Source organism: Pseudochaenichthys georgianus, chromosome 4 (assembly GCF_902827115.2).
Source record: "Pseudochaenichthys georgianus chromosome 4, fPseGeo1.2, whole genome shotgun sequence".
Classification (NCBI taxonomy): Eukaryota; Metazoa; Chordata; class Actinopteri; order Perciformes; family Channichthyidae; genus Pseudochaenichthys; species Pseudochaenichthys georgianus.
In genome coordinates, this window is record NC_047506.1 from 33,475,320 (window position 1) to 33,489,933 (window position 14,614).

Consider the following 14,614-nt stretch of genomic DNA (forward strand, 5'->3'; position numbering starts at 1 on the left):
AGAAAATCTTGAAATCTTGAAAGGGATGTGCAAAATAGCAATTATATACAGTCTTTAATGAACTATTAGAGAATAACGAGTAATGAATATGCTTTAAACGGATCTGCAGATAAATATTAGTCTTCTCAAGCACCAACTATCAAATATCTCTCCTGATTGTTGGCACTTGACAATCACCTTCACTGAATTTCATTCAGGTGTAACTAAAGTCTGATTTAAGGGTTGTTTATATTTCACATCATTAATCCAAATCTGTAAAGTAACTAAAATAAATGTAGTGGAGTAAAAATACCAGGTTAACCTTAAAGAAAGCCCTCAGGATTATAAAAGACCCCCATCACCCCAGCCACAAACTGTTCTGTCTGCTGCAGTCTGGCAGGCGGTACCGCAGCATCCGGACTAAAACCACCAGACACAGAGACAGCTTCATCCCACAGGCTATACGATTATTAAACACCTGAATTTAGAAATAACATTCATCTGGCTGCTACTTAGAAATTATGTATCTAATATATCATATTCCAATCACTTGTATATAGACTCTTATTGCACTTTTTCAGTATATCTGTTTTATGGCGTAGCACTGTTGGAGGTGCCTGTGACCTAAGGGGGGGAGGGGGTAGGACACGTTCGATTCCTGTTTTGAATAGTGTGCCGTCGATGGGTTTCATTCCATTTCAAAGTCCTTTTGGACGCTCTGTGTAAACTTCGCGCATCCAATCACAGAGGTTGAGGACTGATCAGGGGGTTTGTCAAGCTAAGCACATGGTGTAGTCCCAAACGATAGCTGAGGATTCTGGGTAGTGTAGTGTCTTCTGCCGTCCTAAAACTCAGAAAAAATATTTGTTTCTCCGATTCGAAGGGGGAAAATACAAAAGCATTGTACACAATTCAAACCAATCAATGTTGTGTAATTAACAAGGACAATTTGGTGTTTTTTAGTTGATGAGTAGTGCAGATATCACTGTAAAATCAATCGACAGTAAGGGGAATACTTACTTCCGGGTGTAAAATCCTCCGTTATCCAATGGGAATGGACGCTCACATTGCTCTCCGTAATACAATGTGACAGTTTACTTATGTAGGTTATTTGGGGTGCTAGTCAGGTCTCTCTCCTGACGTTTCAGATGTGGCTAGTCAGTCAGTTTTTGTAAATCTGCACAAAGGTGTATACATCTCACTGTAAACACCCAACATTGAATGATATTAAAATATAAGAAAAGACACAACTCAAAATCATAATCACAAATAGTAAGTGTATTTTTGTATATCCCCCCCTCAAACAATTCGTTTTCCCACAGTTCAATATTAAATCCAAAACGTTCCACTCCGGGTGTCCTTCAAAATAAAATAAAACAGTCAATTACCACAGGAGAATGTCAGTCGGTTTTAGCAATCCAGTCCTGGTTTTTAAGGTGTTGTGAGATGAGCGGCTCCTTTCAGCTTTGTAGTACACAATAATCCAACGTGAAGCAAGGGTATGATGCCGGATGACGGTGGATCAGACAAACGGTACGGACTTTAAACGACCTAACTGCTGGTTGCTAACAGATGAGCGTGTTGCTCCGCCGATCGCTCTTGCTGCACACACCTGCTCCGCCGATCCCTCTTGCTGCACACACCTGCTCCGCCTAACTAAATAGGGGAAAAGGGAAATGGAAGCGCCAACCAACAGCGAATCACTGGCTGGGTGGGCGTTACCGTGAGTGACTACCGGTCACATAAACACCGGTTGTTACAACAATAAAGGGGACATGATCAAATAGGAATATAATGTTCTTTTAAAAAATGTTAACTAGGGAACAATCTATTGGACACAGCTGAAGCTCTGGCCTTCCTTAAAAACTAAATAATTTAATAAAAATCACAGTTATATTACACACAATGCACTGTTTTTTGAGAACAAAAAATCGTAAATAATGCACCATAATACATTCTGACGAAAAATAAAAATTATTATGAATACAAATAAAATAAAAGAAGCCTCCCGCGAGTTACTACAAGCTATAAAGTAGATTTTAAAAACGTTTTATATAATAAAAGCTCACTGCAGGACGTTGTAGACATGCGTGTGTGCACCACGACAAAAGAGCCTCATTCACTTTACATTGGGGTTGTTTGCGTGGTGCAGACACGTAAATGTAACAAAGTTCGTGAGTCCACCACGCAATGCGGTGTTAAGGAGTCGTGGTGGAGTCACGCATTCTGGTGAGATCAGGTTGGGCGTGCTATGTATGAATTCTCCAGATATTCAGGTAAAGGGCTTTGAAACAGTAGCAGCCATACAGGTGTCCTGCACCCTTGATGGCGTGGCATGAGCTTGGGGGCTATAGAGAACCGCAGTGACGTGTCCTAAAACCCGGAAGTAAGTTAGCATTTTTAGCACTTCCGGTTCCTTCGTCAAAAAAGCAATGTATTTTCTCCATAGGGTTTTGGAAAATAGCTCGAAATAAGGTCTGTGGTTGACACAAATTTAAGAGATAAATCACGTTTTGTTCTACGACAGTAGATACATCAGCAGTGACCCCACTGGTGATTTGTGAAGAGTTTACGTGTCTGAAAAACGATGGTTGTTACCGAGTGGCTGAATAGGACTACAGAAATGGTCGAGTCCGTTGTACGTCATTACGCCTACACACGTAAACACTCCCGCTAAGTTTGTTTTCCCCTGTGTTCTGCTTGAAAGCAAGTACCTGCCTATCTTTAGTAGCCTATCTGTAGTCTCTTACCATTAGTCTCTTACCATTAGAATCTCTATTTTTGAAATGGTCATTTTTAACACCGTAGTTTTATAAATTATAGAACAATTAATTACCAGTGTTTTCCAATTTTACTCGGCAGTTCCTTTCGTTGGCTAACGTTAGCTAAAGCTAGCGCTACTAGTTAGCTACGCAATGGTTTGTTGCTTTGCTCCGGGTTGCAGCCACAGGTCTTCGCATGAAACGTGCTCGTTCTATCGTTTCCCGGCCAATGTTTTCCAAAGGAGAGTCTGGATTCGTGCCATGAGGTAAGCTGACGTTACATTGTTGTCCATGTCACGGTGAAATGTAAATGATGGGTAGTGTATCGCCGTTTTAGAGATGGCGCTGCTGAAAAGACCGCAAAATAAGTAAAGATAATGAATACATCCTATTAAAACCTGTGTGGCTTATATGATAAGTCTAATTAGTACAAGCAGCATAACGTTTCACCATGTAACTAAAGATTGTAGTCAGGGAAATCAGTTTGACATATTGAACTAATAACAAATCACCTCTGGCTGGCAGAGAACTCTCTGCTCCATAGCTTCTCTTGGACGTAACATCACATGTACATTTTACATTTATATTCAATTTAATATTCCATCCCTAACATACTTTTGTATATATAATAACTTATATTTTGTTTTTCTTGTTATGCTGCTGCAACACAAACATTTCCCCAATTGGGATCAATACAGTAATATCTTAATTAATTAAGAAATATAACTATTATAATTAGTGTAGCAGCTGACACCTATTTTCAATATGGATTAATCTACCTTTATTTCTTTAGTTCAATTTTGATCTATAAAAATGTCAAAATAGTGAAAATGTTCACGAGACAAAGTGCAAGGTTATATCTTTAGATGTTTTGTTTTAGCCTATGTACTGTATGTCTTAATGCTCTTATTTGTGACGATGTGACTTCCATGAAACTAATATTTCATATCTTCCCAACAGACGAGCTGACAGGAAGCCTAACCCCCTAAACGCACCAGGAGCGTCTGCGCCGCGTTACGGCTGCGCCGCGGCGGTCGTAAGGATCGCGGCCACTCTAGTCAATGGGTGCTATTCCACCACACGCGCCGCGTTACGGCTCAGACGCGTCCCAGAAGCGGCTCGGCGCAGCGCTTCTCTAAAATTAGGATGAATCCTATTTTTGCCGCGGCGCAGCCGTAAGGTAAGGTCGGACAGGCAGCCCCCCCCTCGCAGGAAGTGGAAAGGTGAGCATCCGGGCCAGGCCCATCCTGCGTATATACTAATTTAGCAGACCCCCCTCCTTCATCACAACACCTCCACTACGATACGCACAATGGACGACGAGGTGTTCATAATGGAAGTGGAGAAACACGATGTAACCAATGCTTTTTACAAGGACAACATCAGAAAGGACAAGGCCTGGTTTTTAGTCGCTGCAGTTTGTGGAGTGGAAGGTAACAACTACATATTAATGTTTTAAAGTTAATTAAGAACTGCGAGGCTGCACACACGACGCTCCGCTTCCGCAACGTTTTGAAACGCGCCTGGTGTGTTAGGTCGCAGGAGGAGGTCGCAGCGTGGCGCAGCCGCAACGTAACGCGGCGCAGACGCTCCTGGTGCGTTTAGGGGGTAACACTCTAACAACCACAACATTGCAAAGGCGAGTAAATGTAAATTAAAAACGATTCACAATTTCTTAATTTCTTCTTCTTTCTTGCAGTGAGGTGAAGCTGACCTTGCACTTGGTGCCAGTAAGGATGCTCCTCACGCAGGCTGAATGTTTCTCCTTCCTTACTGACACAGAAGCCCTTGACTTGCAATGCTTCACTAATTGTCATTTCCCTGGCTCCGTAGGGACACTTTACCTCCAGCACAGCGGGAGACCCTTCCAGACCATCTGGAGATGCCCCCAACACTCCTGATTGGGAGAGCCACAAACCTGACTCATGGACCTGCATCTGGGTTGCAGTGGTGAATGCCCTGACGCCCTCACATTCATTCATAGTCCCCCACTGTACAGACAAAACACCACCAAGGGTCTGTTGTTGCCCTAGCACCCTGGCACTAAGGGAAGCAGTCACACGCTTTGACCTCAGGACAGCTCCAACGTTGCTGCCAGTCAACCTTCCTTTCCTGAACAAATGCCAGTTTGGGTTGGTTCGCTGACCAGTAGTAGCCACCTGAATTGCCCTCTGTTGCTCCTCAGACAATGCCATGCTTGCCACAATTGCCTCAGGCCCCTGATGCCCAACAGATTTGAGAATTTCAGGAACAGTAAGTGTTTCCAAGCTGTAGTGTTCCTCTTCTGGCTCGGGGGAGAGAAGCCAAGACATTCCTGAGAACCTGCCCCCGAGTCTGTCTCTCAGCCAGTCACGATCTTCGGAGGTGGGCTCTCTTGTCAGCGGGTTGAATGAGTTATTGGTTGGAGGAAATAGCTCCTCCACTGAATGCGTACGTTTAGCTGCCTTTGGCTTCTTCCACTGACGGGGTGTCACGTCAGTGCAGCTGAAAGTGTGGATGGCAAAGATGGCTAATGCAGCCGCATGACTGCATTTCCATTCTCCACATGGGCATTCACATTTTGTGGAGAGAATTCCCTCTTCTCCTGTAGATACCTGTGGTGGTGGGATTGTTTTATTATTTAAAATATATTTACATTTGTAATGCCTTCCCAATTATAGCCTACTGTATGTTTATTTCATGGATATTTCTGTGTTTTCTGGTGTGTAAAATGTGTAATCTTGGGGCCTCTTCTCTTTAACGTCTACATGCTACCACTGGCTCAGATAATGAAGAACAACAAAATAAGTTACCATAGCTATGCAGATGACACACACATTTACCTAACCATTTCACCAGGAGACTATGCTCCATTTCAAACACTGAGTAAGTGCATTGAACAAATCAATGACTGGATGTGTCAGAACTTTCTCCAATTAAACAAAGATAAAACTGAGGTAATGGTTTTTGAAGCCAAGGTGGAACGTATAAAAGTTAGCGCTGAGCTTCAGTGTGCAATGTTCAAAACAACAGATAAAGCCAGAAATCTAGGTGTAGTCATGGACTCTGACCTGAGTTTCAACAGTCACATTAAAACAGTTACTAAATCAGCTTACTATCACCTAAAGAACATATCTAGGATTAAAAGACTAATGTCACAGCAGGATTTGGAAAAACTTGTCCCGTTATCTTCAGTAGACTGGACTACTGCAATGGTGTCTTCACAGGTCTCACTAAAACATCTATTAGGAAGCTGCAGTCCTCACTAACACTAAGAAAGTGGATCACATCACTCCTGTTCTGAAGTCTTTACACTGGCTTCCTGTGTGTCAAAGAATAGATTTCAAAATACTGCTGCTGGTTTAGGCCCAAAATACATTTCTGACCTCCTGCTAAATGATGAACCATCCCGATCTCTCAGGTCTTCAGGGACGGGTCAGCTTTCTGTCCCCAGAGTCAGAACTAAACATGGAGAAACAGCGTTCAGTTATTATGCTCCAAACATCTGGAACAAACTCCCAGAAACCTGCAGGTCCGCTGCAACTCTGACTACTTTTAAATCCAGCAAGAAGACTTTTCTTTTTGCCGCTGCTTTTAATTGAACTATTCACATCTTAGACTGCACTGTAACTTTTATCCATGTATTTTTTCTTTTAATGTTTATTTTATTAGCTTTGCTTTTTAATGACTGATTTTAAATGCCATTTCTTAATGTCTTTCATTTTTTGTAAAGCACTTTGAATTGCCGTGTGTTGAAAAGTGCTATATAAATAAACTTGCCTTGCCTAATAAAGATTTCATGTGACACATAAAATGGATTTGTTGATGGGAATTAATGTGAATAAATTAACTCTAGGTTAACGGTACTCTTGCTATAACTACTCACCGACACTCTATAAACCTTGTCCCTCATGCTAGCCCTGACAACACCGGTATGCACACCTTCATCTAGGCTGCACTGTTGTACGTGTCCTGACTTGTAGTGGTTCTCTCCTCTATCTCCATTCTTCTTGTCATCTTTGTAAAACGATATCAGACTGGTAATTGACACAGCCATGACTTCTAGTTAAATTCAGTGTGGCTAAAATGAAAAGCTTTGTTAAAATATGCAAGCACGCGGAAGTCAAAGTCAGCTTTATTGTAAACAAATTCTACATGTGTTATACATCCAGAAATATCGTTTCCCACAGTGTGACATGTAGCCTATACATAAAACAAAAAGGGCCTAGATAAACGGGGTATACCGTTTAAAATGTTAATATATTTAAAGTGTTCAAAGTGCAGTTTCAGTGCAAGTCAGTTGAAACGATCTTAAGTTGGCGTGACGTTGAAGTCGTGCGACCCTGCTGCTGTACTGGCTTGTAGTTCGTTTATAGCATAACGTTAGCATTTCGCTTTTGGCGACTAGATTTATGATTCAAAAATTATAAAAGTAGGAGAGACATGTGGAGATTATCCGGCTGAACAAAACGTGATCCTTCTCTTAAATGTGTGTCAACCACAGACCTTATTTCGAGCTATTTTCCAAAATCCTATGGAGAAATTGCATTGCGTTTTTGACGAAGGAACCGGAAGAAGTTTACATCCGGGTTTTAGGACGCGTCACTGCGGTTCTCTATACACGTGATCGCATGGGCCTCGGCCTTGTATTGCACAGTCTTGAGCAAAAGGGTTTGTGCTTGAAAACCTCGGCCGACTGGGCTCATTGTAACATATGAAAGGGTTAAAACGTCCAAACACTTTATTTCTTTCATTAACATTGTCTATTGTAAATTCCACTTGTGTCTCTGTAGCAGTTAGCAGTGCTTCTCAAAGTGTGGTCCGCTGACCACTGGTGGTCCGTGAGCGCCCCCTAGTGGTCCGTGAGTATATTGGTAACATTTCACATTTTAAATAAATAAGTTAATTTAAGTTTTCCGCACTCTCGCGGGAATATCTCCGCAATGGAGCGATGTTAAGTTTCACTTTTGGTTGCATGATATAGCCCAGCGCAACACCTCCGTCACACATGTTGCCACCTGTTTGTAACATTTTCAGGCGATTTGTAATCTGTTCTAGAAAAACGATTTGTTTTTGGAGTTAGGTGGTCCTTGGTATGAAAAAGTTTGAGAAACACTGAGTTAGACTCATGAACGGGTTGGAATAGCTTGTTAGCTCGTAGCAATCCTCCGGCTTATTTGCGTTAGCGGCCGCCATTTAGCTTAGCTTGCAGCCGCATAAACTTGCTAATTAGCACGGCAAATCTCACAGTTTATCTCCACCGTTTATTTACTCTGTTTATGTTCTCACCACTGTCTTTATGTTGAACATGAACAGTCCCTTCGTGATCGCCAATGTTGAACTTTCCTGTCGGCTCCCAGACCGTAGTCGAGGAAACACGGGGGGGATGACCATACTTGCCAACCCTCCCGATTTTCGCGGGAGACTCCCGATTTCACTGCCCTCTCCCGGTTTCCTCCCAGGGTCATATTTCTCCCGCATTTCTCCCGATTTCTGACAAAATCAGATTTACTCAGGACTGTTTCCACTCGGACTTTAATACAGCTACACCATTGTTTGGTTTCCATGGTAGCGCGTCTCTTTAGCAGCGCACGCAACTGAAAGTCTGAGAGGGTGGGGAAAATAGTCACATAAAACAGAACAAGAATTGACAACTCTGCTCACTCCTGTCCTTCACATATGCTCCATAAAGGATGGTGCTACAGGCCGCGCCCTTACAACTACAATAAGCATGTTAATGTTAATCCAGCTCCGGCGATCCACTAGCACCCCTCCCCCGCGGTGGTTTTGAAATGCTCCCGCTTTCTGAGGTCTCAATGTTGGCAAGTATGGGGATGACTCTCTGTCGTCTCCCAGGGCAGAAGCAACACGCTTCGGGTTCAATTACCCACTTTATCGGAATGACTGGAGAGAGGCGAGCACTTCTTGGGAGGTCGTTGCATTTATTTAGCTCTTCTGTTTCACAAGATACATCACAGACCTATCCTTTTTCTGCTGCCTCGTTTTACAACTAGAAAACATATTTCCGGCTCGCTCACTCTCGCTCTACCATACCCACAAACACATGCAAGCCCACACCCCTCTCTTAAAGGAACAGCGATCTCACTCTGTATGACCCCAATGTCATAACACAATGATCGGCAGGGTAGGGAAGGCATCTGGCCCCAGGAGCTGCGGGATGAGCCGAGACATGAAGCTGATAATGTCACTGCCTTCAGCGGACTCCTGGATTCCTACGAAGCGAAGGTTAGAACGTCGGCTCCGGTACTCCAATTCATCAACTTTAGACGTTAGGAAGGAGTTGTCTTTCTCAAGCTGCTTGACTCGAGCGACACACTTGTGTACATTGTCCTCATTAGCCCCAACACGCTGCTCTAACAAATTGACCTGGTCTCCCAAACTAGACAGGGAATTGTGTATCCTGCTCAAGCTACTTTGAATGGGATACATTTTTGAGTCAATGTGAGTCAGCATGTCAGTCTTGATTTGCTGAATCGCGTCCCACAAAGTTTGCAGATACATGTTTCCCTCCATAGTTGCAAATGCAAAACATACACTAATCCAGAGACCGTAGTGAGCCGCTTTACTATGTATTCTAAGTTATTCAAATGTTCATGGGTTCAGATCATGTGGATCAATGACATAAGCTTTAAAGAGCTAATTTAACAGCGACAAACAGACAAGCTTGAGATGCGCTTACTCACGCTGCGACCATCTTGATACATGTCAAGTTATGTGCTGTATCAGAAACAATGCGCGTGCTTTGGAAGTAATATGGTTTGTGTTTACATTAGCAAGCATCGCTAACACTCAGAGCTAACGCTGTACTGGAGAGAATATGTGTAAATAAGCAGGATATGAACAGGTACTCACCTTGTGGTAAACCCGCGCGAGAGAAAGCGTTTGAGCTCCATACTGTTTCAGAAATAATCCTTGATGTGGTTTGGAAAATAATATTGCGTTTAATCACGGCAGCGTTTAGCTGAGTTTCTGCTGACACTCTTCTCTTCACAGAGCTCACTGCTTGCCTGCACTCCAAAGGGGCGTGGCCAGCAGCTGCTCGGTTACATTTAAAGCTACAGACCCAGAATCAGCACTTTTGTACCAGGGCTGAAATAGAGGGGTATGAGGCATGGCTACAATGGGTGATCTGTTTGGTATTTTGAGCAAAAACTTCAGGGACATGTTTTGTATAGATATAGCCCTATAATATGTGACCCGCTCTATCGAAATCAGTCGGAGGTCGCAACGGGTCATTTAAAAAATAAACGTGGATTTGTATAGTAATCATAGATAACACGGCAGGGTCTGTTACAGTTTGTTTTCATCTGATTTCAATTAAACAAAGTCTTGGCTTTCAGAATATTAAACTTGTTTCGGCAAATTCAGATGATAAATACAACGTTGAAGCTTGTAACGGCATAATTACAAGCGGAGAACGGAGTAACTTGACGTCACAGCAGGCATAACAACAGCCAGTGTTTCTCGTGAGTGTTTTCCCCGGGAAACAAACAATACACAGAAAAGCAAAATCACACACACACACACACACACACACACACACACACACACACACACACACACACACACACACACACACACACACACACACACACACACACACACACACACACACACACACACACACACACACACACACACACACACACACACACACACACACACACACTCGCTTGCTTCCCCCAGACCAGTAATCCAAACGAAAATATTTTCCCTCAGTACTACTTTGATCATTTGCTCCGCTAATAATCAATCAGATCGATGGATTCCGATGGAGGAAACTTTAGGGCCTTTTTCTCAAAATGATGACTCTGTGACAGTCATTATATAATGTGACACATTTTGCTTAATATTTGGAGTACAAAAACAATCCTGATATCATTAGCAAGCTAGGAATCTCACAGTGTATAGCCTACTGTTAGGGTGAGTGAAGCAGGCAGGACCCACATGCAGAATAAACAGAGGAAATACCTTTATTTCAAGGTCTTTAAGGAACAAACAGAACACTACCTCGTGAACACAGTCAACGACAAACAATTAACCAACAATGACAGACAGAAAAACCAGAACTTAAATATACACAAGACTAATCACACAAACAAGACACAGGTGAGGAGGGAGGAGAAAACACAGGGGCACCAGGTGAACACAATCGGGTAATCAGGTAGGAGGGAAAACAGACAGAAAGCGACAGGCAAGACAGGGGGTGAAGACTTTTCAAAATAAAACATGAAACCAAAGACAGAAAAAGACAAGACAAAACACAACACAGACAGATCGTGACACCTACAACTCAAAATGTGTCTTCGGGTCAATGCGACTGATTTCGATGAAGCAGGTCACATATATGGTTATTAGGGATGCACGATATTGGTTTTTTGAAACTGATACCGATACCGATAACTTCCTGCTTCTCAAGACCGATACCGATACCGATAACCGATAATAATATAATATATATATTAGGGCTGTCAAGTTAACGCGTTAATACAAAAATTAACGCCACTAATTATTTTAACGCGATTAACGCATGTGTATTTTTTTCCTCGGCCGCCCCGTAGTTTCCGAGCGCATCGAGTTTAAAGTACCATCTACAAGCTGATGCTGACAGCCCTGGTCCTGCCGTCCGCTTGCGGCAGACCACACTTCCACGCTCACCGGCAGGCACCGACTGGCCATCGGGAGGACCGGGAGGGTGTGTGTATGTGTGGCTCGAGCGAGAGAGAGACCTTACGTGCATTGTTGTTGTTAGCATCTGGTGCTAGCTAGCTGCGCTAACGGATATAAGGAGCTGTTTAAATGAAAACAGAGGAGCGACATATCACCGACAACTGCGCCGAGCACTTGACTTTATGCAGGTAGCAGACAGTGGGACATTGTACGAAAAGTCAGCACACTCAGCACGGATAGTGCGCGCAACTTGATTGCAGCGTCCAGGCAGCTCCCTTTCGAGCATATGCCTTGAGTTGCACATAGCTCCAACGATCCATCACACACACACACACACACACACACACACACACACACACACACACACACACACACACACACACACACACACACACACACACACACACACACACACACACACACACACACACACACACACACACACACACACACATACACACACACACACTTTGTATTGTATTATTGAATGAGAGAGGTTCCAGGGTGAATTGAGGCGAATATTTGTAATGTTCGGAGGTTGTTGTGTTTAATATTCATGAGAATATTTGTCATTGTTCAAATGATAATACATTTAGCATAGAGCATATGTGTCCACTCATATGTTGATAAGAGTATTAAAAACTTGAAAAATATTCCTCTAAGGTACATTTAGAACAGATCAAAAATGTGCGATTAACCACGGACAATCATGCGATTAATCGCGATTACATATTTTAATCGACTGACAGCCCTAATATATATATATATATATATATGAAATGTACCTGTAGTTTTTGCACACCTGGTGGTAAAAAAAAGACTAGTAGTGAGCAAATGACATGAGTATTACTACTATGAACAAAACAAAGCCAATAACAGTTTTGACTCTTCAAAGTGACCAAATTTATTTTCCCAAACAAATCTGGCAAACTTCTTGCCTTTTTCAAAAGCCTCGTCGATAGGTAAAAGCCCCGGTGCCTTTGCAGATGGCTTTGGATTCGCCGCTAGTTTAGCAGCGCAGGCGTCTTCGTACGCTTTTAACACACCATCGTAGCGATGGCGATGTTTCAGGTGACTAATCAGGTTGGAAGTATTATAGCTCGTTGCCTTTTTCCCTCCTCGTGGAACTTCTGCATTGCATTTGTTAATACAAATAGCAAGCGAACTATCTAACTCTGAAACTTTGAAATAGTCCCATACTACCGACGACATGTTTGTTTACTGTCCTGGCTTCACGGCCGCACACCATTTACGTCACAGCCAGGCATGAGTTAGGGAGCGCTGGATTTGTGAAAAACTCCCCTCTTCCTAAACCACTAATACCACAGAACTGGCAAAACGGGAGGAGCCGAGTGAAAAACAAGTGCCCCTCATCCCAATCCACCCACACCGCAGTATTTTTTTTTTTTTTTCCCCCCCAAAAATATATTGTATATTATCGGGGCTATTACTACTTTTATCGGGTTTATCGGGATGACGTCATACTTCCTAATATTTATCGTGCACCACTAATGGTTATAAGTATAGTATATTATGGGACCGTTGAATAATTATCAAGAGTTATATGATCGAAGTCCTTTTTTTGGAACATCGGTGTATCAAGTCACCCATTACTTATGTGTAGCACTTTCTTTTTTAATTTTTTTTTAATTATGTTACCAAACTTTTTAACTTGCCTGCACATTGTTGCGGCACCGACTATTATCAATATTGACTCAAACTGTCATTTTTACATCTTTGTTTACCTATAAACTGGACAACAAATATAGACATGTTGTTCCATCTGCTTAAAAAGTGTTTTTGTGTGTGTTTTTAAACCGCAGGGTAGCAATTGCATCCTGCTACTAGTCTTTATGCTAAGCTAATTTATCGACATCATAACTCCTGCATAAGGTGGACAACCATCCTTATTTCACTGTTGGAAAAACCTTTAATGTATTTCACTGTAATATGCAGCCCAACTTTACAAGTTAGCTGTAGTAAACACATGTTTTCAGGCTGACTGCTGACTTCCTTCCTCTTCTTCTACCTGTTTTTATCTGCAGGATTGAACAATGATTCTCTGTATCGAGCTCCTCCAGCCACCAGTGGACCTGCAGAGCTGCGGCAGGCTTTGGACTCAGGTACCTAACCCCAAAATCATTACCCCCGCTGTGGTCAATCAATTAATCCCTATATTGTGAGCATATATAAATGGTGTCAGTCCACACAATGAACTAGATGAATCAAATGCACACTGTCCACCAAACTTACATTCAATATGTGTTAGCTAGCTGCCAACAGTATGAATACCCAGCATGTTGGACACTTATGTAGCTTGTGGCCAAACCAAAACGTGCTCGGGAGTGATCAGTAAAATCTAAATCAATTCCAAAATATGCCAATGGAGAGGCTAGGATTGGGGTGTTGTCATGTTGTCTGCCTAGCTACGAACTTAAATGCAACTCTATGGAATCTTCTTTAAGCAGCAGCTAACAGATAACTTCACCAGCTCTTTTTCTACCAATTTCAACATTGATCTGTTGTTTACAATGTAGCATTCCCAGGAAAAAAGTAGGGTGTGATCCTTTGATGTTTCTATAGTGAGTTCACTGTGTCCCAACTATATTTGCTATCGACCTCTGGAGGACGGGACACTCTTAGTTTATGGCTCAAAAGGAGCTAAAGGGCATTGTTGCAGTTGCATAGCCCACTGTAAAAAGTAGTTTTACGTTCACAGTTTGCAAACTTTGGCATCAACTTCGAACCTAATAATTGGTTCTTGTAAAGTCAGGGACTGTGATAAAAGCAATTTCAGATTGTTCTGTTCAGATTAAATAAAAATGAGGAACACTGACAGTTTTCCCAAAATCAGATTTGAAAAATATACAGAATTGCAATATATTAAATCAAAAAGCCTGTATAATGACACTTATCGCATCACCATATTCTTGAGAGCCTGTAATTGAACAGAGAACATGTTTTCTTCATTATAACATTATTATAACTTGATAGCTATAGCTATGTGTCAAATATCATGAAGGTGCTTTTGTAGTATATGTTACTGTCATATTTGAGTAGAGCCACAACGGACATGTAAATAACATGTATGAGTGATAGAAAGTAGGGGTGTAATGGTATCCGTATTCGTCCCGTACCGTCACGGTTCGGACGTCACGGTTCGGCACATGCAGTCACACGACGAATACGCCTTTTTTTTACGA

General features: G+C 42.3%; 1 protein-coding gene across 1 annotated transcript in view; it reads left to right on the top strand.

The window, feature by feature from the left end:
* Positions 1-13,542, top strand: part of LOC139433806 (phosphatidylinositol 3-kinase regulatory subunit alpha-like) — a 208,322-nt gene extending 194,780 nt beyond the window's left edge. Inside the window, exon 4 of the mRNA XM_071203032.1 lies at positions 13,457-13,542. Within this exon, the coding sequence (XP_071059133.1) occupies positions 13,457-13,542 (86 nt within the window). The remainder of the gene's footprint in view (positions 1-13,456) is intronic.
* The last annotated feature ends 1,072 nt before the right edge of the window (positions 13,543-14,614 follow it).